The sequence below is a fragment of the Pectinophora gossypiella genome, chromosome 25 (assembly GCF_024362695.1).
Source record: "Pectinophora gossypiella chromosome 25, ilPecGoss1.1, whole genome shotgun sequence".
In the NCBI taxonomy this organism is placed as follows: Eukaryota; Metazoa; Arthropoda; class Insecta; order Lepidoptera; family Gelechiidae; genus Pectinophora; species Pectinophora gossypiella.
In genome coordinates this window covers 8,121,491-8,147,285 of record NC_065428.1, presented here as the reverse complement: position 1 = coordinate 8,147,285, position 25,795 = coordinate 8,121,491, and the positions used below count along the sequence as shown (strand labels likewise).

General features: G+C 36.9%; 2 protein-coding genes across 5 annotated transcripts; both read left to right on the top strand.

Annotated features, from left to right (window-relative positions):
• The first annotated feature begins 220 nt into the window (after window positions 1-220).
• LOC126378135 (actin-related protein 2) lies at window positions 221-25,334 on the top strand. 2 transcript variants are annotated; one of them, XM_050026322.1, is made up of 13 exons: window positions 221-385; window positions 467-577; window positions 8,207-8,227; window positions 10,465-10,536; window positions 12,458-12,601; window positions 13,153-13,255; window positions 14,168-14,274; window positions 15,376-15,525; window positions 16,176-16,301; window positions 17,409-17,561; window positions 19,588-19,716; window positions 20,584-22,524; window positions 25,050-25,334. In XM_050026322.1, the coding sequence occupies exons 1-12, from the start codon at window positions 338-340 to the stop codon at window positions 20,623-20,625; spliced, it is 1,206 nt and encodes a 401-aa protein (XP_049882279.1). In that variant the 5' UTR covers window positions 221-337; the 3' UTR covers window positions 20,626-22,524; window positions 25,050-25,334. The 2 variants fall into 2 exon arrangements, with proteins under 2 accessions (XP_049882279.1, XP_049882280.1); XM_050026323.1 differs by lacking the exon at window positions 8,207-8,227.
• Window positions 1,738-7,778, top strand: LOC126378036 (uncharacterized). 3 transcript variants are annotated; one of them, XM_050026113.1, is made up of 2 exons: window positions 1,738-3,438; window positions 4,092-7,778. In XM_050026113.1, the coding sequence occupies exons 1-2, from the start codon at window positions 2,502-2,504 to the stop codon at window positions 4,109-4,111; spliced, it is 957 nt and encodes a 318-aa protein (XP_049882070.1). In that variant the 5' UTR covers window positions 1,738-2,501; the 3' UTR covers window positions 4,112-7,778. The 3 variants fall into 3 exon arrangements, with proteins under 3 accessions (XP_049882070.1, XP_049882068.1, XP_049882069.1); XM_050026111.1 differs by having other exon boundaries at window positions 1,765-2,856; window positions 3,307-7,778; XM_050026112.1 differs by having other exon boundaries at window positions 1,766-3,438.
• Window positions 25,335-25,795: the final 461 nt, after the last annotated feature.

The window sequence follows — 25,795 nt, the reverse complement described above, 5'->3', positions numbered from 1 at the left end:
ACTATAGTTTTAGTTAAACTGCATATTTTATCTCTTTCCATCTAACATGAATCTTTATACTGATAAAAAGAGACAGCTAATATTGAAAATATCATAGAAAATATGTTTTAAAATGGCAACACTGATAGATTGGGTGTGCCTAATTGCCATGACGAAGAATATTCGTCGTTATTGCGTTGTTGTAAAGTCTAATTTTGTTTGGTACGTACCGTTCAACCATTTGTCATTTGCTGGCAGGAATAAAAAAAAAGAAACTTCCGATACTGTATTTTACTATTTAGTGTATTAATTGTTAAATTATATTATTTTAAGCTTTAAATAGTGTTAAATTAAGATCATGGACGACCAAGGGAGGAAAGTTATCGTTTGCGACAACGGCACTGGCGTATGTACTTCATAATTTACTTATAAATTTCACTTGTGATAAGCACTTAACGTTTCCTTATGAAAATTTTCGTGTTTGCAGTTTGTAAAGTGTGGATACGCGGGGAGCAATTTTCCCGCGTTCATCTTCCCGTCGATGGTGGGCCGGCCGATCATCAAAGCGGAGAATAAGATCGGTGATATCGATGTCAAGGTATGTTGTTTTTGTATGAGTCAGACTTGCCCCCTGCAAGGAAATCGGTAAACCAGAATCTACAATTATTTACAAAGCTACACGTCTATATATATATACAGGGTGTTAGTGGCATCGTAACGAAAACTTTGAGGGGTGATTGAGGCCATGATTCTGAGTTGATATCAAGTGGAATTTTCGAACTGATCGAACTGAAAATAATTAAAAAAAACACTAAAATTTTCATGAATATTCGGACTGAAAATTCTACTTGATATCAACTCAGAATCATAGTCTGAACCATCCCCTTCAGTATTTGTTACGATGTCATTAACACCCATACCTACTTGTATGGCTACCGTATGTACTTGTGCGGGGTGTAAGTGACGTCATAACGAATACTGAGGGGGATGATTTAGCTGATTATTCTGAATTAATATCAAGTGGAATTTTCCATCGCAAAAGTATAGAATTGAAAATAATTTTAAAAATCTAAAAAAAAATTATGAATTTTGCGACGAAAAATTCCACTTGATATTAACTCAGAATCATGGTCTGAATCATCCCCCTGAGTATTTGTTACGATGTCACTAACACCCTGTATTTCCATTTAAAATGTGGATAGTCAGTAAAAAATGAGGGACTTTCCAGGCTACGTTCACCAAAAACAATACATAGATGGCGTTGTGCAGCTTTAACATGATAATTACCTATTTTCTCATTACTCGGGTACATAGTTAATTACTTCAAAATACAATGTAATGTAGAAATAATTGTTGTTTGCCATTTGGATCACATTATGTATAGAATTATGTTGCTACCTATATTGCTTCTCTTTATTGTTCAGAATAATAATGAGTGGAAGACGTAATTGTGCCTAGGTGTAATTAAAAAGCGACATCAATTATACCCAAAAACAAAGATATAAAATGCATATGTCTGTTATCTATGAAATTAGACTGTTAACATATTTTATTTTCCCGAAAAAACATTATATATTAGGGAAAAAAAGCATTTTTCTTTATTAAACAAAGGAAAATCTGTATGGCGCTATCTATATTGTTTTTGAGGTATGTAGCCTGGAAAGTCCCCCATTATTTACAAATTTTTTTTTTTTTTTATCATTATTATTTTTTTTTTATTTAAAATGTGGATAGTGTTGAAAACATATAAATATATTTAAGATTTGTATTTTAAATATGGAAACACTTTTGTAATTACATTCATTCGCGGAGCTTTCGTTCTTCCCTTCTCTCAATACAACACAAGACAAGACGCTGCTGTTTTATTTCATTAAATAAATTTCACCGTCCCGACACCCAAGGATTTCTTCATGGTCCTTCGAGCAACGTGAGCATAGTGTGCAGCTCATCTACAGGTGTTTGCGGCCAAAACGGTGCGACGGATCAGCACGATTTTTGCGTCAGAAGTTTACGTCGGGCAAGTTTGTGAGTCCATTCCAGTCGCCATTATTCCTGAGCAACGCGGTAAGATTGTACTTCATTCATTCACTCAATCATCGTTGCCGCGGCGGAAGGACACACCGACGTCGAAGTGTTCAAAACCGGAGAAAGCAATCTTCATCTGCGTGTAACCGAATTTACAAAGAAGAACTTCAATAGTGTTCGTTTATTTGTAACGATTTTATTTCGTCAAACTCGCCGAAGACAAAGGACAACGCAATACAAATAAAATTGCTATCTCACTCACTCATAGCATATTACGGAACATTAATATTGCTACAAAAAACGCGATGTTCGGAGTGAAGTGAGCGATTTTTAGCAATCAACGTTGTCGTTCAATACAATCGATCTCGATCCCAATCTTAACAGGAATTGTATTGCATCATTTTTTTACCACGTTTTCGTATACCGAGCGACCATATTTTTTTCAGGAAAAGTAAATTTAAACAATTCAGTACTTGTTTACGTAATTAGTCAGCAATATGGCAAGCGACAACGAGCTATTTAACAGGCGGAAATATGTGAAAGGCACGATGACGCGCCTACGCAACTCGCTAACGTCGGAATTCCTCGCGTCCGCATCCGAACAAATGTTACGCACGAAGCAAGAACATGCCCAGTCCATCTTCAAGGAGTATATAGACCTGACTGTTCAGGTCAACGACGACCATGATCCCACTCCTGTTGAAGAGGCCTACTTTGTGTGTATGGACTTACTGCGCACTACTTTGCAGTCAAGATTCGGGACGACGGCGGCGGCGGCAAAGCCAAGTGGCGGTTCTAATAACGTCACGTCTAAGTTAAAACTCCCTGATATTCAAATTCCACCATTCGACGGCAAGTACCTAGAATACAAACCATTCATCGAATTGTTTACGGCGCTTGTGCATAACGATTCTAACATTGTTGACATTCAAAAGTTTGTGTATTTACGAGGTTTTCTAAAAGGAGAAGCCTTCGATCTTATTAATAATTTACCAATACAAGGCTCAAGTTACAGTGAAGCATTGACAATCCTGCGTGATCGATATGATAATAGTCACAAAATTGTATTTGAACATATATCCAAGTTATTGGATCTTGCCTCGATACCCAGGCCAAATGTAACCATGTTACGTAATTTAATTTCTGTTGCAAAACAGCATGTAGCAGCTCTAAAAAATTTAAATGAACCCGTTGACAAATGGGACAGCATACTTGTATGCATTCTATCTCGCAAACTCGACCCAGTCACTAATAGAGCTTACTGTTTGGATAGGAACTCATCTCAATCCCCAACTTTTACAGATTTCATAAAATATCTTGAAACAAGAGCTCTAGCTCTCGAAAACTCGAGCAACAATGATGTCATCGGCGCTAGGAAAGTACAAGCTACTGCTGCAGTAACAAATAATCATGTAGCTAAGTGCTATTACTGTGGTAAGTCAGATCACAAAATATTTTCATGCCCCAAGTTTTTGCTTGCATCGATTGCAGAACGTGTTGAATGTATAAAAGCTAAAAAGCTATGCAAAACCTGCTTAAACAGCCATACAGGGAAATGTCGCTTTCATTTTAAATGCACTCACTGCAAGCAAAATCACAACACGCTCTTGCATGATGGAAATGAAACATCATCATCTAGTACTGAGGGTGGGGTAACGTTGCTGTCAGGCTTAAATGACAACAACCAAGTTTTGTTACCTACTGCCAAAGTAAAAATATTAACTAAAAATGGGCAGGAATTGATAGTCAAGGCTTTATTAGACTCTGGCAGTCAGTCATCTTTCATTACAACTAAATTAGCTAATCTAATTGGGAGAAATCTACTAGCTACAAACACAGAGGTTTCTGGCATTGCTAAAACTGGAAAGAAAATACAAAGTTCCTTGCAAGTGGACATATTTTCATGTGCTTATCCCTATAAAGTTAATACTAACTGCCTAGTGGTGGACAAAATAACTACTAACTTGCCACAAAACAGTTTTGACCTGTCACTTATTAACATTCCAAAAAATTTATTACTAGCAGATGACACATTCAATAAAACAAGCGAGATAGACATTTTATTAGCTGCTGACATCTTTTTTCAGGCGTTGCTGCCCCAGCTTGAGGACCAGCACAATGAGCTCAGCGATCCCGCGACACCCCGACTCGTTCACACGCAGTTTGGTTATTTGGTTGCAGGAAAAGTCCCCGTACAGTCTCCCCATGAACTTCAGAGTACCCCTGTTTCTTTGTTTTGTCAAGAATGTAAAACAGACTTAAATTCTAATGTTATTCAGTTCTGGAAATCTGAGGCTGTACCAGAAATATATCCTGAGCACCCCACGTCTGAACAAAAATATTGTGAGGAATATTTTAATGAAACGGTTCAACTTGTTGACAATAAATTTGAAGTCTCAATGCCCTTAAAGATTCCAATTTACGATGTAAACAATACTTTAGGGAATTCTCTAGTTCTCGCTATGCGCAGATTTTTGAATTTAGAGAAAAGGCTCCATAAAGATGAAGCTTTGTTCAAAGAATATCAAAGTTTTATTCATGAATACATAGACCTTGGCCATGCCAGCTATGTCGATATTTCTAGTTACGATTTTAACAAAGATGCGGTATACTTTATGCCACATCACCCTGTCATACGTGAAAATGCAGTTAGTACTCGTTTACGTACAGTATTTGACGGATCTATGAAAACAACAAATAAAATTTCTCTGAATGATATTATGTTGAATGGCCCTGTGGTCCAAAACGAATTATTCGACACTCTATTGTTGTTCAGACTAAATAAATATTTTTTCGCTTGCGATATTAGGCGTATGTTTAGAAATGTTTTAATAGAAAAAAGTCAGAGGTCACTCCAAAATATATTATGGAGAGATGACCCCCATGAATCCATAAAATGTTTACAATTAAACACTATTACTTATGGCTTAAAAAACTCATCTTTTTTAGCAACAAGGTGCTTAAATGAGTTAGCTTATAGATTTAAAAATGAATATCCTTTGGCTGTCCCAGTAATTCTAAATGCAACATATGTTGATGACATATTGTATACTCATAATGATTTAAATGTAATAATAGAAACAAAAAGTCAACTTTCACAATTGTTATCTAAAGGTAGTTTCTTCTTGCATAAATGGTCAGCCAACGATTCCAGTATTTTACAGGATATTCCGAAGGAACAGAGGTATTCTGGAGAAATTAACATGCAAAAAGATGTTAAAACGTTAGGGTTGAATTTTGACGTCAATTCAGACACTTTTAAATTTTCCCCCCCGCCTAAGCAATCTGTCAAGACCAAAAGAGAAATCTTAAGTTTTATCAGTAAATTTTATGACCCTCTTGGACTGATTGGACCAATCTTTGTGCAAGCCAAACATATTATGCAAAAGCTATGGCTGTCCAAAACAGACTGGGATTCTATTCCTCCGCCAGAATTAAATAATAAATGGCAATCACTTTATAATGACTTAACTAACATGTCAAGTATTCATATTGAAAGGAATACAATGTGTAAAAGTGAACATCAAACATTTCAATTAATAGGATTTTCAGACGCATCCAATGTGGCATATGGTTGTGCAATTTATGTGAGAACTATTGACATGCAAGGTAAAGTTCAAATGTCACTATTATGCTCTAAGTCACGCATAAATCCCATTGCACCTAAACAGTTAACCATCCCACGTTTAGAATTAAACGCTGCGCTTTTACTTGCCAAGTTAGCTTCAAAAGTATACAATACTATTAGTCAGAAACAGATAGTAAATGAAGTTCACCTTTACACAGATTCACAAGTCGTATTGGCGTGGTTGAAGACCGATCCAATCAAATTAAAATCTTATATTGCGAATAGAACAAAATTAATTACTGAATGTACTAATAACTTTAATTGGTCCTATATACAGACAGATAAAAATCCTGCAGATTGCTTGAGCAGAGGAACAAGTCCCTGCGACTTACCAAATCACCACTTATGGTGGTCAGGGCCTAAGGAAATGTCAGGTTGTAATTATAAATTTAAAAATTGTACTTACCAATTACCCGAGGACATTCCTGAAATTAAATGTTCACAGAACGAGGCGGTCTGTGCGGCGGTATCGCTGAGCTCAAATGGGTCGTCATTCCTTGATAATTTTATTCACAAATATTCTGATATTAACAGAATGAAACGTGTACTTGCATATGTCATTAGATTTGTAATAATTCTAAACCTAACTCGGCCAAAATTAAAGAAAACTTTGTTTCCTTTGCTGAGACTAACAATGCATTATCTCTGCTTATAAAGCACGAACAGCTCAAGTATTTTTCTAAAGATTTAAATGCTTTGCAAAACGGTATGCAAGTACAAGCTTCTTTAAGAGGGCTTAACCCGTTTATAGATGCTCACGGTCTTCTCCGGGTAGGAGGTAGACTGCAACATTCTGGTTTGCCATATAACCAAATGCATCAAATTATATTACCTAGGCAATCTCTAATTACTCGTATGATAATTGAAAATGAACATAACAAGCTTTTGCACGCAAGTCAAAAATTAATTTTGTCTAGTTTAAACCAACGTTATTGGATTGTCAATGCTTTACGCTTAATTAAGAGTGTAATATTTAAATGTATTACAGAATAGACCAAAATGGAAAGATAACATGCCAAATGTAAAGATAGGCGATCTTGTCATTCTGAAAGAATTGGACACACCCCCCATGACGTGGCCAATGGCTAGAGTCACAAAGGTATTTCCAGGTAGTGATGGAAAAATAAGAGCCATGGAAGTTAAAAAAGCAAATGGTAATTATCACAAAACTTCTATAACTAAAGTTTGCATATTGCCTTTAAATTAAATACCTAACAATTTAAGTAAGTTGTTATCAGGCTCAGTCTAACTACCTATTATTATTATTACCTGTGTATAAGGTTGTCCAGTTCTCGTAGGCCTAGATGCTTCTCAGGTAACCTAATTGTGCCTGAGAGGATGCCAAGAGACTTAGGCTAAGTTAATTAATAAGTTTAATTAAGTTGAATTGTAAAACTATTCATTTTCCTAACTAAATTATAGTTATGTCACTAAGACTGGTTACTTACCAATTTACGTTTGTAAAAGGAACAATTCCTAAGTTATATATAAGAGTAAATAATCGAATAATAACTATAAGAGCAAATAATTGATTTCACTATTACTAGCTGCCTATGTAAAAAGTTCATAAACTTAAAATTTAATTTACTTTACTTAATTATAAATGTAAAAAATAAATACTAGATACTTACATAGGTACTTACCAGTAATACTTACCTCAGTGGTTGTATAACATAAAAGTTAAAAAGGTTAAGTGAAAAACAAAAAATAATTGTAGTTATGTTTATTGTAAAATTACAGTAACTTATATACTAGTAAACCATACTTACATAATTGTACTTACCTTCCAAACTTAAGCTAGATAAATTAAAAGTACTTATCTTCTAAACTTAACCTACTTAAAATAAAACTATAAATAGATAATATTATAAATAATAAGTTGAATGTGTAATTGTAATAGATAGTTCAAACTATTCTTCATAGCACTGACAAATGCAAAAGTTATCGCACACATTTGAATCAGTTACCTATTAATTATATACTTACAGTCCATTATCGAAGCATTATCTTTTGCCTTGTTGGGAGTTATGTTGAAAACATATAAATATATTTAAGATTTGTATTTTAAATATGGAAACACTTTTGTAATTACATTCATTCGCGGAGCTTTCGTTCTTCCCTTCTCTCAATACAACACAAGACAAGACGCTGCTGTTTTATTTCATTAAATAAATTTCACCGTCCCGACACCCAAGGATTTCTTCAGATAGTAATAAATAAAATAAACAGTCCACTTATCTGCATCATACCTAATTTGTTTACAATAAATAATAAATAAATAGTAATTATCAATAGTAATAAATTATAATACCTTAACAAAGTGGAGTTCTTTCTTTATAATATGATAACAAACTTGTTTCTGTACATTATACTATATTATTTTAGTGCAGTTTTCAACATAGTAGGATCATCCATTATAGACATGATATGTCTCACCACCTATCACATTGGTCTAACAGAAAGCTCAGTGTGTATGTTTATTGGTGTAATGTTTATTATTTTTTTTTAAAACAAGAAGTTACGGAGGGCTGTTATAAAAAATCTAGATTTATTCCAACTTTCAATGTGTTACAGTTCCAGAATTTATGTATTGGAGTAAGTTTCTGTAAGGTTTTAGCATGGAATTTGCAAAACGTCTAACAATGAGTTTTTATGTTTTGTCTCGTTTGACAGGTGCAAACTAAAAAGCATGAGAATTTCCCTTACATAAGTTACATTGTGTATATTCCATAAGCAATTAAAATAATTTTAAGCAACAATAAATGTATATAAATTAAAAATAATTCAGGAATTATTTTTATTTTTATAAATTTAATATAACATAGCCTAGTTAAATCTGGGGCCTTAGCTCGCACCTAACTTGGCTAAGGCCCCAGAATCACATTAAAATTACATCTAAGCATTATTTGTTATTATCTCTGCATTTTGTCTTACAATGTTGTAGTATTCTCTAGAGTGTAGTGTGTTCACAAATAATAAGCAAATCCCTTCAATTATGGGCGAGGACACAATCAATACTAATAATCAATAATCAATATTTAGTTACAATGTTTTAAAAGACATGACTCTTAAACACTTTCAATCTAGAAAACGATAATCAACTATTTCTCTCTCTTCTTCTTCCGGCCTTTTTCCATTTCTACTGAGGGTCGGCTCTCCTAATCTTTCGTCGCCAGAGTGTTCTATTCTGGCTTGTTATTGGGTCAACCACTTCTCTAATATTTAGCACACATACATTAATTACAATATGACAAACAACATTTACAGTAAAGAATACAATGCAATACAATAAACAGTACCAATACAATTAACGTTTCACGCTCACCAGACGCTCGAGCCCGAGATGGTGCAGGTAACAGGCAGCACTGTAGTACCTACTGCAATAATGCAATTTGCAATGTATGCTGTGCACTCATGCACTCGCTACTTATAACATCCTTAAGTTTCATAATTATGGGTGAAATTGAAAACAGTTTAGTTGCATAGTAAACTATTTTTAACGGATAGATGCGCGATTAAATATTAAATAAGGTAAAAAAATACCTAATTAATGGTTTCCCCCATAGATTTTCTTAAAATTAAATTGACCATCAACCATTGGGTGGAATATTACATTTTTATTTAAGTTCTAATTGTAAGTTTTGATAGGTAGATAGTTAATCAAACTCAAAATCTTAATTTTGCAACTAGTTCAAACTAAAATAAACTGCTTTTTACTGCAGTTATTGTGATATATACTATATATTGTTACAATTTTATTAACCTAATGTTTTCAATTTCATGCCAATTTAGAAACTATTTCTTATTTATTTCATTATTTTGAAATGTATTTTTATTTTATTTTTAATTTTGAGTTTGTAAATTTAATAATATGGGTGACATTATTTAAAATTAATAAATTACATTTCTTATTATAAAATTTCGACACTGCAGAACTCATTTTAACAAAGTTTATTTACTTGCTACTTGAGTTTTAGTGGCTACTTAGTGGATATACTTAGCCAAGCTGCAGCTATACAAATATAGTAAATTATATAAACACAGCATATATGCTTGCTTACAATTTATTCTTGTAAAACTCGTAATTTTAGATACATCATCTTTTTTAGTTCTTCAAAATCATGTTTTTTTTAATAAACCATTATTCATAGCAAATTGCCACTTAGCATTTCTTAACCAGTTTTAACTTTCGTAGTCTTAAATGGCAACATTATTAGTAACTGCGGCATTTCATTGGACTAATGTCAGCGGTGTTACCATTTTAGATCTATCAAATAACATTTAGAAAGACATTATGATATAGATATTTCATAGTTATTAACTAGATATATTGAGGTAGTGAAATCTCTAGTAATTCGAGTTATATTTACATAATTTTTAAGATAAATTACTTACAATAAAAAATAAACGAACAGTGAACATGTGTATATAAATTTGACACCCAAGCAAAATTGAATCCAATTATCAAATGATTCGATTGAACTTTGCTTGGCTGTCAAATGTTCCCAGTTTGTTTACTTTTTATTGTTAAAGTTTTTAAATTGTATTATACATAGCTTTGTACATTTAGCATTTTCTAATAAGTTTTGAGTTTTGTGATGTTTTTCAGATATACTAAAATTATTTTAAGTGGTTGCAAACTTTAATGTCACATTGCAATATTGCCTTTTATGTGGCCTTTTAAGCCTCCCTGATAATTTGTGGGTCTACCCACCTTTTTAGTATGTGCAGCCATTTAAAACGCTGTTTCCTTTAACAAGACTGTGTATGGACTGCAGTTCTGACTAACGCCGCCATGTTGGAGCGTGTTGTGATGATGCGAGTGGTTTCAGGACCTGATGGTGGGAGACGAGGCGTCACAGCTGCGTTCCATGCTCGAAGTCAGCTACCCCATGGAGAACGGGGTGAGTTGATTACTTCCTGAGGGGTTAAAAATGCCACATCAAAGGGCACATTCCCCAAAAATATTTAGATGGCACTGTACTCTTTTAACGCAATTTTTCAATGAGTTCCTTCTCATTGCTCAGGTACATCATTACTTAAAAATATAATCTAATGGCAGATGCATATATAAAAAGTCTTGTTGCTTGATATATGCAACAGATATGGTGTAGAATTATGCTGCTACTTAATTTGCTTCGTTTTATTTTGATCAGAATAATAATGGGTGGGAGATGTCTCGTGGCTGGGTGTAATAACAAGGGTCATCATTTGTATCCAAAAACAAAGATAAAAGATGCATATATATATCTGTTAACCATGAAATTAGAAGGTTAAACGAAGGCAATATTGTATAGCGCCATCTATACAGGGTGTTAGTGACATCGTAACAAAAACTTTGAGGGGTGATTGAGGCCATGATTCTGAGATGATATCAAGTGGAATTTTCCGTCGCAAAAGTATGGAATTGAAAAAAATTAAAAATAAAAAAATACAAAAATTTTCAGGAATATTCAGACTGAAAATTCCACTTGATATCAACTCAGAATCATGGTCTGAACTATCCCCCTCAGTATTCGTTACGGTGTCACTAACACCCATACCTACTTGTATGGCTACCGTATGTACTTGTGTGGGGTGTAAGTGACATCGTAACGAATACTGAGGGGGATGATTCAGCTGATTATTCTGAGATAATATCAAGTAGAATTTTCCTTCGCAAAAGTATAGAATTGAAAATAATTAAAAAATAAATAAAAAAAACATGAATTTTGCGACGAAAAATTCCACTTGATTTTAACTCAGAATCATGGTCTGAATTAACCCCCTCAGTATTCGTTACGATGTCACTATTACACCCAACCACGAGACACCTCCCACCCATTATTATTCTGATCAAAATAAAACGAAGCAAATTAAGTAGCAGCATAATTCTATACCATATCTGATGCATATATCAAGCAACAAGACTTTTTATATATGCCTTCCTATATTCCGATCCCTTATGCCTTCCTATAAGGTTAAACGAAGGCAATATTGTATAGCGCCATCTGTATATTATTTTGGGAACGTAGTCTGGAGCTTCGTTTATATAAATTGCTTCGATGTGGCCCTTTTCACCTCCCTGATTTTTAATAAGAATTTTTCAGATAAACCGCCTTCCTTACCAATAAACCATCTATCACGTTGGTCTAACAGAAAGCTCGGTGGTGGGTACTTAGGGTGGTATTAATCTACATAGGTAACTTAATGTACTTATACTTATAATTATGGATATTAATCTGAAATAAATAATTTGAATTGAATTGAATGTAAACGTATTTACAAATTTTAAAGAACGTCTAGGGCCCTGCCGAGGTTTTTATTGCAGCTTTTCCCCGGCTATACAGGTTGTGAGAAGCTGTAGTTGTTTTGGGCGGATGAGACGTTCGTTATGTAAACATTAACGATTCAAAGTGTAACTATTTAGTTATTTTTTTTTGTTGGTATTTTTATTATACCAAGTCTTCCTATTTATAATGCAGTCTGTAAAAGTTTCATAATGTATAGCTGTATGTATACCTAAATAAATAGAAAATTTGATTTACCACACGGTTGGGATGCTTTTTTAGAAAAATATATTATGTAGTATGATAATGTATGTTGGCATCCCCAACAAAATTATATTTTAATATTTAAGTATGGCAATACTGGCCTTTCTTCTTCTAGAGTCTGCGAAATGTGTATCGTGTGTTAACATTTTATAATATACTACGTACAATTAAGAAAAGTGCCGTCAATAACATTGTCCAGCTGTATTATTCATCGCATCGCCAACACCTAGATCCCACAAGTATGATAAATGAATGTTTGGTTAACCTAATAAACCCCTTCCCCTTCCCACAGGTGGTCCGCAACTGGGAAGACATGTGTCACGTGTGGGACTACACGTTCGGACCGAGCAAGATGAACGTGGATCCCCACGACACCAAGATCCTGCTCACTGAGCCGCCCATGAACCCCACCAAGAATCGGGAGAAGATGATTGAGGTAATGCTAATAATAAGTAATATTTACCTTTAGCACACCGAGGACACTTCATACAAAACACCTCTGTTTACACAGACACTACATATTGACGTTGTCGTACACTCGCATCTGTGTACGATAACATAATGAACACTAAAGTAAAACCGAGCTCACAGAACGGAGCTCAGTCGCTGGTGGGACGGAGAGTTGCCGTTCTATATTATGGTATCGTACACAGATGCGCGTGTACGATAAAATAATGAAGACTAAAGTAAACGCGCTCGGTCTGCGATTATTGAATTTAAGCAACTTTCGCAAAGGCCGGTCATAGGATGGGTGACCACAAAAAGTTTTCATCTCGAGCTCCTCCGTGCTTCGGAAGGCACGTTAAGCCGTTGGTCCCGGCTGCATTAGCAGTCGTTAATAACCATCAATCCGCACTGGGCCCGCGTGATGGTTTAAGGCTCGATCTCCCTATCCATCCATAGGGAAGGCCCGTGTCCCAGCAGTGGGGACGTTAATGGGCTGATGATGATGATGGTGTTCCTAAAATATAATATTTAAATTCACAGGTGATGTTTGAGAAGTATGGCTTCGACAGTGCGTACATAGCCATACAGGCAGTGCTTACTCTATACGCTCAGGGGCTCATCTCTGGAGTTGTTGTTGACTCAGGTATGTCAATATATAAAGTGCTACAATGTATACTCATAATAGGGTAGTTTCCAACTAGTCAAATCGGTCACTTTTTACTAAACGTAAATATACGAAATTACTAAAGAATTTGAGCCCGAACCGAACCCCCTCCGGTTGATTGAGGGGAGGCCTGTGCCCAGCAGTGGGACGTATATAGGCAGTTTATGTACTAAAGAATTTGTATGAAAAAGCAACATGTGACGTCATAGAAAAATGTGATAAAATGTCGCTATTATTATTACATTTTTGTTTATTAAAATTCATAAATAAGTTAAATAGAAAAAATAAAACATTTTCAACATTCCCGAGAACTACAATTTTCAGAGGTATGTGACATAACTGTATTGGGCTGGTTTTCCCTTCCTTACATTTGGAAGGTTAGGTAAGCGGATCATGTGAAAAACGAAATACCTATAGGGAGATGATGATGATGATGAGAAAAAAAGAAAACTTTTTTGTCACCGTCTGTCTTTATTTAGTAATCAGCCGGGTCTGCATGACAACCGCGCCGCGCGCGGCACTAATTATATTGAGCGCTCCGATCAATAGCCGTTTAACGTCCACCTACGTAGATAGCATTCGTATCGTTTATTGGTCCAAGCGCTCGATATAATGCGCGGCGCGGTTGTCATGCAGACTCGGCTGAATTTAATAATTTATCTTTGACCTAGGAAACTACTCAATTAGGTGTACAGTCATGAGCATTATAATGTACCCACTTTAGATTTCTGTCGCACTAACATATTTGACATTTAGTGAGACTTCCAGTTCAATTTGTCAAAAAAGTTAATATGACATGGTACCAAAGTGTATACATATTAATGCTCGTGACCGTACATAATTAGAGTTAGGGCACCTCGGACACTTCATACAAATAATTCCTTATTGTAGGTGATGGTGTGACGCATATCTGTCCGGTGTATGAAGAGTTCGCTTTACCCCACTTGACCAGACGTCTGGACATCGCTGGCCGAGACATCACCAGGTACCTCATTAAGGTAAGAGGTTATAATTTATACTCGTTGTGGGCGAGGTTTATCATCATCACTAACTTAAGAGCCACGCTCTTGTCGGTGTAGCTTTTTTTTTTGACGTCACTTATTGTAGATTTGCCGCAGATGGCATTAACTACTTGGCCGGACAAATGGGGAGCGTTGAAGGCTCTCACCCGGTACAACGTTTAAGACAACAGGCCTGAGGGTGCCCAGTTGGGCGCGAACCTCGGCTCAGGGCGTCGTCTGAGAGGAAAAATATTTGAAAGAATTAATCGACCCTAGTGGGTCGATAGCGATAAGCGCTGAATGAGGGAAATCGTCGACCACGCCGGCGGGGTCGGTATCGGGGCTGTCGGTGTAGCATTCTCCATTCTTGTATATCAAAGACCAATTCCTTCACCTCCTTATAAGACACGACGTTCGCCTTCTCTTTAATCTGTTCCATGTGGGCGAGCTTTATAGACGTTGGTCCCGGCTTATAACCGTTAAAACACCTCCACCAACCCGCAGTAGAGCAGCGTGGTGGAGTATGCTCCATACCCCCTCCAGTTGTTTGAGGGGAGGCCTGTGACATCGTAACGAATACTCAGGGGGATGATTCAGACCATGATTCTGAGTTAATATCAGGTGGAATTTTTCGTCGCAAAATTCATGTTTTTTTTTTAGTTTCTTTAAATTATTTTCAATTCTATACTTTTGCGATGGAAAATTCCACTTGATATTAACTCAGAATAATCAGCTGAATCATCCCCTTCAGTATTCGTTACGATGTCACTTACACCCCGCACAAGTACATACAGTAGCCATACAAGTAGGTATGGGTGTTAGTGACAACGTAACGAACACTGAGGGGGATGGTTCAGACCATGATTCTGAGTTGATATCAAGTGGAATTTTCAGTCTGAATATTCATGAAAATTTTTGTGTTTTTTTTTAATTATTTTCAGTTCCATACTTTTGCGACGGAAAATCCCACTTGATATCATATCAGAATCATAGCCTCAATCACCCCTCAAAGTTTTCGTTACGATGTCACTAACACCCTGTATAGGCGGTTTATGTGTCTTGAATAAGTATCACAATATATGATTTTTGACACTTAAGTTACTCCTGCTCCGTGGCTACGCGTTCAACCACTCGGCGGACTTCGAGACAGTCCGTATGATGAAGGAGAAGCTCTGCTACATCGGATACAACATCGAGCAGGAACAGAGATTAGCTTGGGAGACTACTGTACTTGTCGAGCCTTATGTCGTACGTATTTACCACAACATTATTTGACTCACCCTATCACTGACTCACCCTTTCACTGACTTACCATTACACTGACTCACCCTATCTCCACTCACCCTTTCTCTGACTTACCTTTTCACTGATTTACACTTTTTCTGTCTCACCCTTTTTCTGACTCACCCATTCTTTGACTCACCCTTTCTCTGACTCACCCTTTCTGTGACTTACTCTTTCTCTGACTCACCCTTTCACAGACTCACCCTTTCTCTGACTCACCTCTTCTCTGACTCACCCATTCTTTGACTCACCCTTTATTTGACTCACCCTTCCCCTAACTTACCTTTTCACTGATTTACCCTTTCTCTGACTCACCCATTCTTTGACTCCCCTTTCTCTGACTTACCCTTTCTCCGATTCACCCTTTCTTTGACTCACCCTTTCTCTGAGTCACCCTTTCACAGCTCACCCTTTCTCTGACTCACCTCTTCTCTGACTCACCCATTCTTTGACTCATCCTTTCTCTGACTCACCCTTTCTCTAACTCACCCTTTCGCTGACTTACCCTTTCGCTGACTCACCCTTTCTCTGATTTACTCTTTCACTGACTCACCCTTTGACTGCCTTAACCTTTCACTGATAAAGTTTTAATCAATGTTCAATGTGTGGTGCAGTTGCCAGACGGTCGCATAATCAAGGTTGGCGGGGAGAGGTTCGAAGCCCCGGAGGCGCTGTTCCAGCCGCACCTCATCAATGTGGAGGGCCAGGGCCTAGCCGAGCTGGTTTTCAACACTATACAGGTATTGTAGAAAAAAAAAACAAAATATTTTGTATTATTTTTATTATATTTTCACCTTTTTGTGATTTTTGTAAACAAACCCTTATTCTCTTTCAATTAATTTCAATATTTTCAATCCGAGTAGAAAATGAGCCACTTTAACGAGCCCTTTAATATACATTATATTTTTATATGCTGCAATTTTATCATTACTTTTCGTAAGATACTGCGTACAACAGTATTTTTTCGATAAATAGCCGATCTTACTAAGGTTTTTAGCTTTCCTCTGATAAGGAGGGATTTCCTTGCACGATAGTCGATATTTTCTAAAATTCATGAAAATTTTAGTGTTTTTTTTTAATTTATTTTCCGTTCCATACTTTTGCGACGGAAAATTCCACTTGATATCAACTCGGAATCATTGTCTGAATCACCCCCCTCAGTATTCGTTACGGTGTCACTAACACCCATACGTACTTGTATGGCTACCGTATGTACTTGTACAGTCACGAGCATTAATATGTACACACTTTGGTACTATGTCACATTAACTTTTTTGTCAAATTGAACTGTAAGTCTCACTAAATATCAAATATGATAGTGCGACAGAGTCCTAAAGTGGGTACATTACATTGCTCATGACTGTACGGGGTGTAAATGACATCGTAACGAATACTGAGGATGATGATTCAGCTGATTATTTTGAGTTAAAATCGAGTGGAATTTTCCATCGCAATAGAATTGAAAATAATTTAAAAATTACATAAACTGCCTATATACGTCCCACTGCTGGGCACAGGCCTCCCCTCAATCAACCGGAGACAGCCTCCGTGGTCTAGTGGTTAGAACGTTAGGCTCACGATCTGGAGGTCCGGGTTCGATTCCCGATGGGGACATTGTCGAAATCACTTTGTGAGACTGTCCTTTGTTTGGTAAGGACTTTTCAGGCTTGAATCACCTGATTGTCCGAAAAAGTAAGATGTTTCCGTGCTTCGGAGGGCACGTTAAGCCGTTGGTCCCGGCTATTAGCCGTAAAAATTTAAAAAAACTAAAAAAAATAATCATGGTCTGAATCATCCCTCTAAGTTTTCGTTACGATGTCACTAACATCCTGTATTGTGTCTTGTAGGCGGCCGATATAGACATGCGCAACGAGTTGTACAAGCACATCGTGCTGTCCGGGGGCTCCACCATGTACCCGGGGCTGCCCTCGCGACTCGAGCGCGAGATCAAACAGCTCTACCTCGAGAGGGTGCTGCGGAACGACTGCGACAAACTTGCCGTAAGTATTTTTACACACATCATCATCATCAGCCGTATGACGCCCACTGCTGGGCATAGGTCTCCCCCAAGGATCTCCACGACGATCGGTCCTGCGCTGCCCGCATCCAGCGGCTTCCCGCGACCTTCACCAGATCGTCGGTCCACCTTGTAGCGGGCCTACCCACTGAGCGTCGTCCGACACGTGGTCGCCACTCCAGAACCTTTCCGCCCCATCGGCCATCGGTTCTCCTCGCTATGTGTCCTGCCCACTGCCACTTCAGCTTTGCAATTCTTCGAGCTATGTCGGTGACTTTAGTTCTCCTGCGGATCTCCTCATTTCTGATTCGATCGAGCAGGGAAATACCGAGCATAGCTCTCTCCATTGCCCGCTGAGCGACACCGAGCCTCCTCACGAGACCCATAGTAAGCGGCCACGTCTCACTGCCGTAGGTCATCACTGGCAACACGTACTGGTCAAAGACTTTCGTCTTGAGACACTGAGGTATTTTGGACGAGAAGATATTCCGCAGCTTCCCGAACGCTGCCCATCCGAGTTGGATTCGACGAGAGATCTCTTTCTCGAAGTTGGACTTACCTAACTGGATTATTTGACCTAGGTAAATGTACTGGTCTACAACTTCGAGAGTTTTTACACACATATTCATATTCATTTATTCGTAATAGTTCGTATTACATGTCATATGTCGTATATAATCTAGGTTACATTCTACTAGTAGAATAATTCATTTGGTATCATTCATTACACATTAAAAACAAAATAAAATAATAATAATCATAAAATGAATACAATAGCGTAATAAAGAAGTCATTCTTAAATATTAAAATAAAATTATGAGTGAAATGAAATAAATATACATAATAAATACATACATAAACTCACGCCTATTTCCCATCCGAACGGCCTCCGTGGTCCAGTGGTTGAGCGTTCTGCTATAAATAATAATTATAATATTATATTCAAATACATCAAGGTATTTCACTCACAGGAGGATCACTTTGTGATCCCTAGTTTGGTTAGGACATTACAGGCTGATCACCTGATTGTCCAAAAAGTAAGATGATCCCTGCTTCGGAAGGCACGTTAAGCCGTTGGTCCCGGTTACTACTTACTGATGTAAGTAAGTAGTCGTTACATGAGCCATGTCAGGGGCCTTTGGCGGCTCAATAATAACCCTGACACCAGGGTTGATGAGGTTGGTAATTCACCTTACAACCCACACGATAGAAGAAGACTCACAGGAAAAAAGTTTCAATCCATATAAGGGCGCCCGCCGACGTCAGACTTTTTGTAGGACAGATAATCAGGCTGATTTTTTGGCCGACTCATTTCCGAAATTTCCATTTTTCACCGATAATCGGAAGGGTCGGGATGCACCGATTTTATTTCTTAGGCTTTTGTGGTCCAGTGGTTGAGCGGCTCACGATCCGGAGGTCCCGGGTTCGAATCCCGGTGGGGTACTTTGTGATCCCTAGTTTGGTTAGGACATTGCAGGCTGATCACCTGATCACAACCCACACGATAGAAAAAGAGATTTCCCATCGGGTTAAGCAGAGATTATACTTTGAATTTTTATACTTTGTATTTATCAGTGAGTTTTAATTTACTTTCACCAACATACAACAAGGATCACAAGACATATATATATATATAAACAAAACCCAAAATTCAAGGCATTGTCCAAAAAAAGGACATAAAAAAACTTATATAAAGGCTACAAAAATGTTCTGCAAGGAGTTAAAATGTTCTGCGAGGAGTTCACAACAATTTTAATATTTATATTTCGTTCCCTTCTCTACACTAGTATCACTTTGTGCAAAAAAGTAAGTTGATTCTGTGCTTCGGAAGGCACGCTAAGCCGTTGCTCCCAGACTACTAGCCCAAACACCCCCACCAACTCGCAGTGGAGCAGCGTGGTGGAGTATGCTCTATACTCTTTCCCGTTGATTGAGAGGAGGCCTGTGTCTAGCAGTGGGACGTATATAGACTGTTTATGTTATGTTAAATTTCGTTATTATTTTTTAAGAAATTCAAGATCCGCATCGAGGACCCTCCCCGGCGCAAGGACATGGTGTTCATCGGTGGCGCCGTGCTCGCCGAGGTGTGCAAGAACCGGGACAACTTCTGGCTGTCCCGCCAGGAGTACCAGGAGCAGGTGCGTTCTTTTTTATTAAGAGACATTTTTTGAAAGAAAGAAAGAAAAATTAATTATTTCCATATTGGACGTCAAAACGTGGACGTAAACTTTTTTTTTATTTTGGTTTTCCCCGAAGGGTAAGGCAAAGGGAACTATGCCCATACAGCCATGTCTGACATATTTTTTTTTCTTGATGATTAATGAAATGATGAAAGGTGATGATGATGAAACCTAAGCCCCCACCCTCGGAGTAGACTCCTACTCCGAACCCCAAACGAATTAACTCAAAAGTCCGCATAAACTTTTGAGTTATGAAGCGGCTTCCCGGCACGAAGCGAAAATAGGCAGATACACTTTGTTCATTGAATACTCCAATATAATAACACTCGCGAATGTCTTCCGACTAACTTAATGCGATCATTAACCACAAAACACCACTTGTATTAATTATTTAGATTATTCAATGAAGAAAGCAACTGTCCCGTTCCCGGTTCCCGCCGAAAAGCCGTACGTAAACTTTAATTTACTTAAATACGTAAAAAATAACAGTACTGTCTTTATTTTTTAATAAAATGGGCCTGCGTGGTCTAGTGGTTAAGTAACAATGAGTACGACGTTTGACCGCTTTTATTGATGACGTCACAGGACTAAATATCCATACAAACTCCAAAGAAAACTTTCGTTTTGACGTTTCGTAAACAGTCTCGTTCTCAAATCTCGTTTGACTAGGTTGTCAGGTATTACACAAACACTACATACTTACATAAGTATAGTAGTCTGAATCAACTGAGTAACATGTCCTCCGAAGCAAGGATCATCTTACTTTAGCATATATTTTTTGTGTCTGTTATGTTTACGTGCCTCAAATTTCCATTTTTTTTTCAGGGTCTTGCCTGCCTTAGGAAGTTGGGACCCCGAGCAAGTTAATGACAATAACTATGAAAAATTACTTAATTATCATAAGTAATTGTAAAAATGTATTATTCCAATTTAATTTAATGTAATAAATATCCAATTAAAATTACGGTAACTGTCAGCGCATCAAATTAATCGCATAAGCTCATGACTATGTCCCAATCGGGGTAGTCAGAGGTACGTCCATCGCAAGATGAACTAAGTACCCACACCTCACCGAGCTTTCTGTTAGACCAACGTGATAAGTGGTGAGCCGTATTTTTTTTATATTTAAATAAATATAATGGAATGCAAAGATAAAATTAAAATAAACTATACTCTAAAAAAAATGCCCTGTACCTTCAAAAGCATCTTAGGACAACCGAAATACTTAAAAGAATAAACTATCTAAGTCAAATGAAAATAAAAACATTAGAAAAACATGAATATATAGCGTTGAATACTTCCCACCTTCAACGATCGGGAATGGTACAGAGCCTGTTCTACCACGCTGCTCCACTACGGAGTGGTGGAGAAGAGGATAAAAACTGAGTATTTCTCCCATCAGGGGGTTAAAATGCCCACATCGAAGCAATTCATCTAAGGGTGGTATTAATAAACGAATCTTAGCTGAGACTGCCCTCAAGACCATGCTCAAGTCTCTGTTTTTATATCAGAACTGTCACATTGACATGATCTTGAGGGCAGTCTCGAAGCTGAGATTAGTTTATTAGTACCACCCTAAGAAGAGTTGAGATAATAGTTAAGAAAAGTTGTTTGCACTGCGCACTTACTATTATGTCAAATAGCAATATTGCTTTCTTAGATGAATTGCTTCGATGTGGCCATTTTAACCCCCCAAGTGTCGCTACTGTTGAGTGATCTTAAATTTTGACAGTTCCTCGTACTATTTGAGTAAACAAATATTGTTTTGGTTATATTTTTACATTACAACCCTTTGCGCAGCGTTTACCTGCAAAAACAGAGTGTTGTATTTATACATTGTTTTAAGTTTGCGCAGTTATTAAGTTGTCGAGTATGTGGAATCCAGTAGTAGGTGTTGTAAAAAGCTTGAAACGGCCTAATGTGGTGAAAAAACGTGAGGACACAGTGAGTGCGGTTTGTCGTAGTGAGTTTCGTGCGAGTTCAGATGGTTCCGAACATTCCGGTATCAAAAACATAAACAAGCGGCAGAGAAAGAGGGTAGACAGATATGTCTGCCCGTAGAAAATTATGGATCTACCTACTCCACTCCAATCTCATCAGTCATCCCGTGATCATGGCACTTGCAACAGTGTCGAAATATCGGGAGTCTCATATCCCCATTTAAACGCGGTAAGAACCCGTTATTATGTGTTGTATTTATTCTTAAAGTTCGGAAAGCAAACTTGGAAACTTGTTTTCAATCAACAATGCCTTCTTCCAACTGATGGCTGCTTTTCTTTTTCGTAACTCATCCTACAGACAGTGTATCCCTTCACGTTGCTCCCCATTTTATAGCCATTTACCACGAATTTTAGCTGGACAGTGGTGCTAATTCCTGCAGACGTCATCTAATTTTATTTTAAGTTACACCTGTCATTTTCTTATCCTTTGAAAAAGAAAGGGACGGATAATCGACAGGCATAAAATTTATGGAATACACGTCAATTTTAAGCAGAAATCTAAAACAACCGTCTCAAAATTTTACATCGGCCAAAAAGCCGACAGAATTAAGTAGACAGCACATCAAATGGATTCCATACCAGCGAGATGCCTATTTTATTCGCACGGGTTATTCATTCATTTTAAAATTAACTTGTTGACAATCATCCGTTCGTTTCCTTTTCGGCGGATAAGAAAATGACGGGACAGCAGCTAGCAGGAATCGGGGTCAGTATGTAAACTGACAAAATTTAGGAACACTCAACAGTGCTGTCGCCTACATTTAAGGTGATACGTTTCAGTCAGCTAGGTAACGCTGCGTCAGCAGATGGCGTTACTTCTGCAGTTTTCGTATTTTTTTCCATTTATTCGTTTAGTGTTGAGTTCTGACCCAGTGAAATGTTAGGTGGCGAAATCTTACATACATTATCTTTAAGTTAAGCTACAATTTTGAAGTATTTACTGCAGATATCATATTGAAACATTGCATCAAAAGTTGGTGTCATTTCAATTTGTGTACAAACACGAAGCTGTCACACACACATGCGAACTAGGTTAGCTATTAAAAGAGATGCATAATTTGAAGTCTACTTCTAACTTCTAAATGGCGCATTTGGTAAAGCAGTCGCCGCCATTCTTAAGTTTCACGGTTCAAACCCAAGTGCATGTTTTAATTCTTTTTACTTTTTGTATTTTTTTTACAATTGAATTTGGCGAACCCGTCTATTTGTTACGGAATTTTCAAAAAGTATCACTTTTACCAATAATATTATAATTATACAATAATGTACTTTGCACTAAAGTACCTTCCGTAATTTCCGTATTTTTTATTTTGTAAAATTCTAACAGGCATTAATCGCATCAGTGAACATGCGGCTAACTAAAAAACTACTGAACGGATTTTCATACGGTTTTCACCAATGAGTAGAGTGATTCATGGGCGTGCTTTAGGGTATATAATTTATACAAGTATTTTTTTTTTTTATAAATTGGTTCAAAATATGATGATGAATGTCAAACATAATTATCGTTACAAATATAGCCGACTTGGAGCTTTCGGCGAAAACACTGCCTGAGCCCATTGAGATATAACAAAACAACGTATGGTTGAATTGTTCCTTTTTTGTAGGTCTACCGAAAAGTCCACAATATGTCATAATAATTATATTGTGTATAAAGAATTGTGTATATGTATTGTATGATTTTACAAATAACGATCACAGTACAGTAATAATAAGGTAGATTTTTCCTAAATTGCGTCGGTTCAAACTTTGTCGCATCGCGTTTGAAAGATGTAATAGCGCTTCAAGACGTCCCGCAAGCACGGCGCTGGTGTCGCAGTATCCGCATATAATTATTATGACTTGTCATTTAGTTCCAATAAAATCCGCGGGACTTCATACGTATGTCAGTGACAGCTGGTGATAGCATGCGGGACACTTAGCAGCTAATCGAATTCTATGTTGTTTTCGCGCCCAGTCCAGACGACTTGCAGCGCATTTCTGGACTTATATTTACGCGTGGTGTTTGTTGTTAGGTTAGTTAGTTCAGGTTAGGACGTCTTTTTTTAACGAGGACGTTAAAAAAAGACGAGGCTGGGACGTATTGAAGTAGTATTTCCATATATACGCGGCCTGAAATGGGCTGTTTCAGGGACCTGAACTGGTTGCTGTCGAACTTATTATCACGTTTTCTTGATTAAAATTCATAAATAAGTCAAATAGAAAAAAGAAAAAAGATTTTCGTTAGTTTTGGATCTGTCATGATGTCTGTGATGTTTGTTTATTATACATAAGAATTTCAAAATTTATCTTATTTTTTTCCTAAAGGGCAAGGCAAAGAGAACTATGCCTATACAGCCATGTCTTGTGTTTTTTTTCTTGATGATGATTAATGAAATGATGAAACCTAAGCCCCCACCCTCGGAGCAGACTCCTACTCCGAACCCCAAACGAAGTAAGCGGCTTGTTGGCGTAAAGCGAAAATAGATAGGTACACTTTGTTTATTGAATATTCCGATTTAATAATACTATCGGGAATGTTTTTCGACTAACTTAATGTGATCATTAACCACAAAACACCACTTCGTATTGATTATTTAGATTATTCAACGAAGAAATCAACCTTCCCGTTCCCGTTTCCACCAAAAAGTCCGCGGCAAAGAGAATATAAATAAATCTGTATGTTGGATTGAAAAACAATTAATTAAAAATGACTACTATCTAGGCCGGCAAATGCAACAACTTTTTTTTTGATTAGGTTTTCCCCGAAGGGTAAGGCAAAGGGAACTATGCCCATACAGCCATTTCATTTTATGTATTGATTTTTTATTATAATATATGTCCTCTTTTAAAACACGGTACTTACCCATTATTTAAAAATGTTTAAATAATATGCGTTAAAACAGAAATATTTTTCCAATATTCCTTTTCTCAGATTGTAGTATTTTTAGTTTTTTATTTATATTTATTCTCTTCATACAAAATCTCTTTATAAATTGTCACTGACATTCTATTACACTTGTCAAGTAGTCAAAGCCTTTAGAGAAAAAAAAAATATCACGCACACAAACTAACATTGACACCTCTACACGCTCAGCAAATACACTGTAATCTGCACCACTACAAATGTAGAATTGATCAAAATTGAGGGTCTGAAATATGGTACTTCTCGTATTCGGACCCTAAATTTTTGTTAGTTTGCGAAAATAATACACCAAAATATTACTATTTATCGGTTTTATAACAATATTCCTCTATCCGTTTTCCTGTAGCACTGCATCAACTTTTGTATGGAAAACGAATCACCTTAAGCTTCTAGTTTTTATAACACAAGTCATTTTCATCAATGTTTTAGCCATTCCATCGCAGCAGTTATACAGAAAGTCCACCTATTTGTACTATAATTTATTTACCCACAAATGCTAAATATGACAAAACATAATTTTCCAAGAACTATTGATTTATAAGACTAATTATTTTGCATTTTTATAGTTAGAAATTTATACTCCAATTCACAAATTGTAATTTATGTGAAGTTTGTGAATTTATCGGACAGTCTTATTAGATAAATATTGAAATAAATAAAATAAAAAAATACGTTTCGTGTCTTTTATTTTGTATAATATTATTAAAGACATACACACACACACACACACATACATGACACATAATTTTATTTTCACAATCTCTGTGGTCCAGTGGTTGAGCGCTGGGCTCACATTCCGGAGATCCCGGGTTCGATTCCCGGTGGGGACATATCACAAAAATTACTTTGTGGTCCCTAGTTTGGTTAGGACATTACTGGATGATCACCAGATTGTCCGAAAGTAAGATGATCCGTGCTTCGGAAGGCATGTTAAGCCATTGGTTCCGATTACTACTTAATGATGTAAAGTAAGTAGTCGTTACATGAGCCATGTCAAGCCTTTGGCGGCTCAATAGTAACCCTGACACCAGGGTTGACGAGGTTGGTATTCCACCTCACAACCCACACGATAGAAGATTTTCACAATCTGTTACTTAGACTCGGGACCTTAATTTGGTAGAGCAAGATAAAA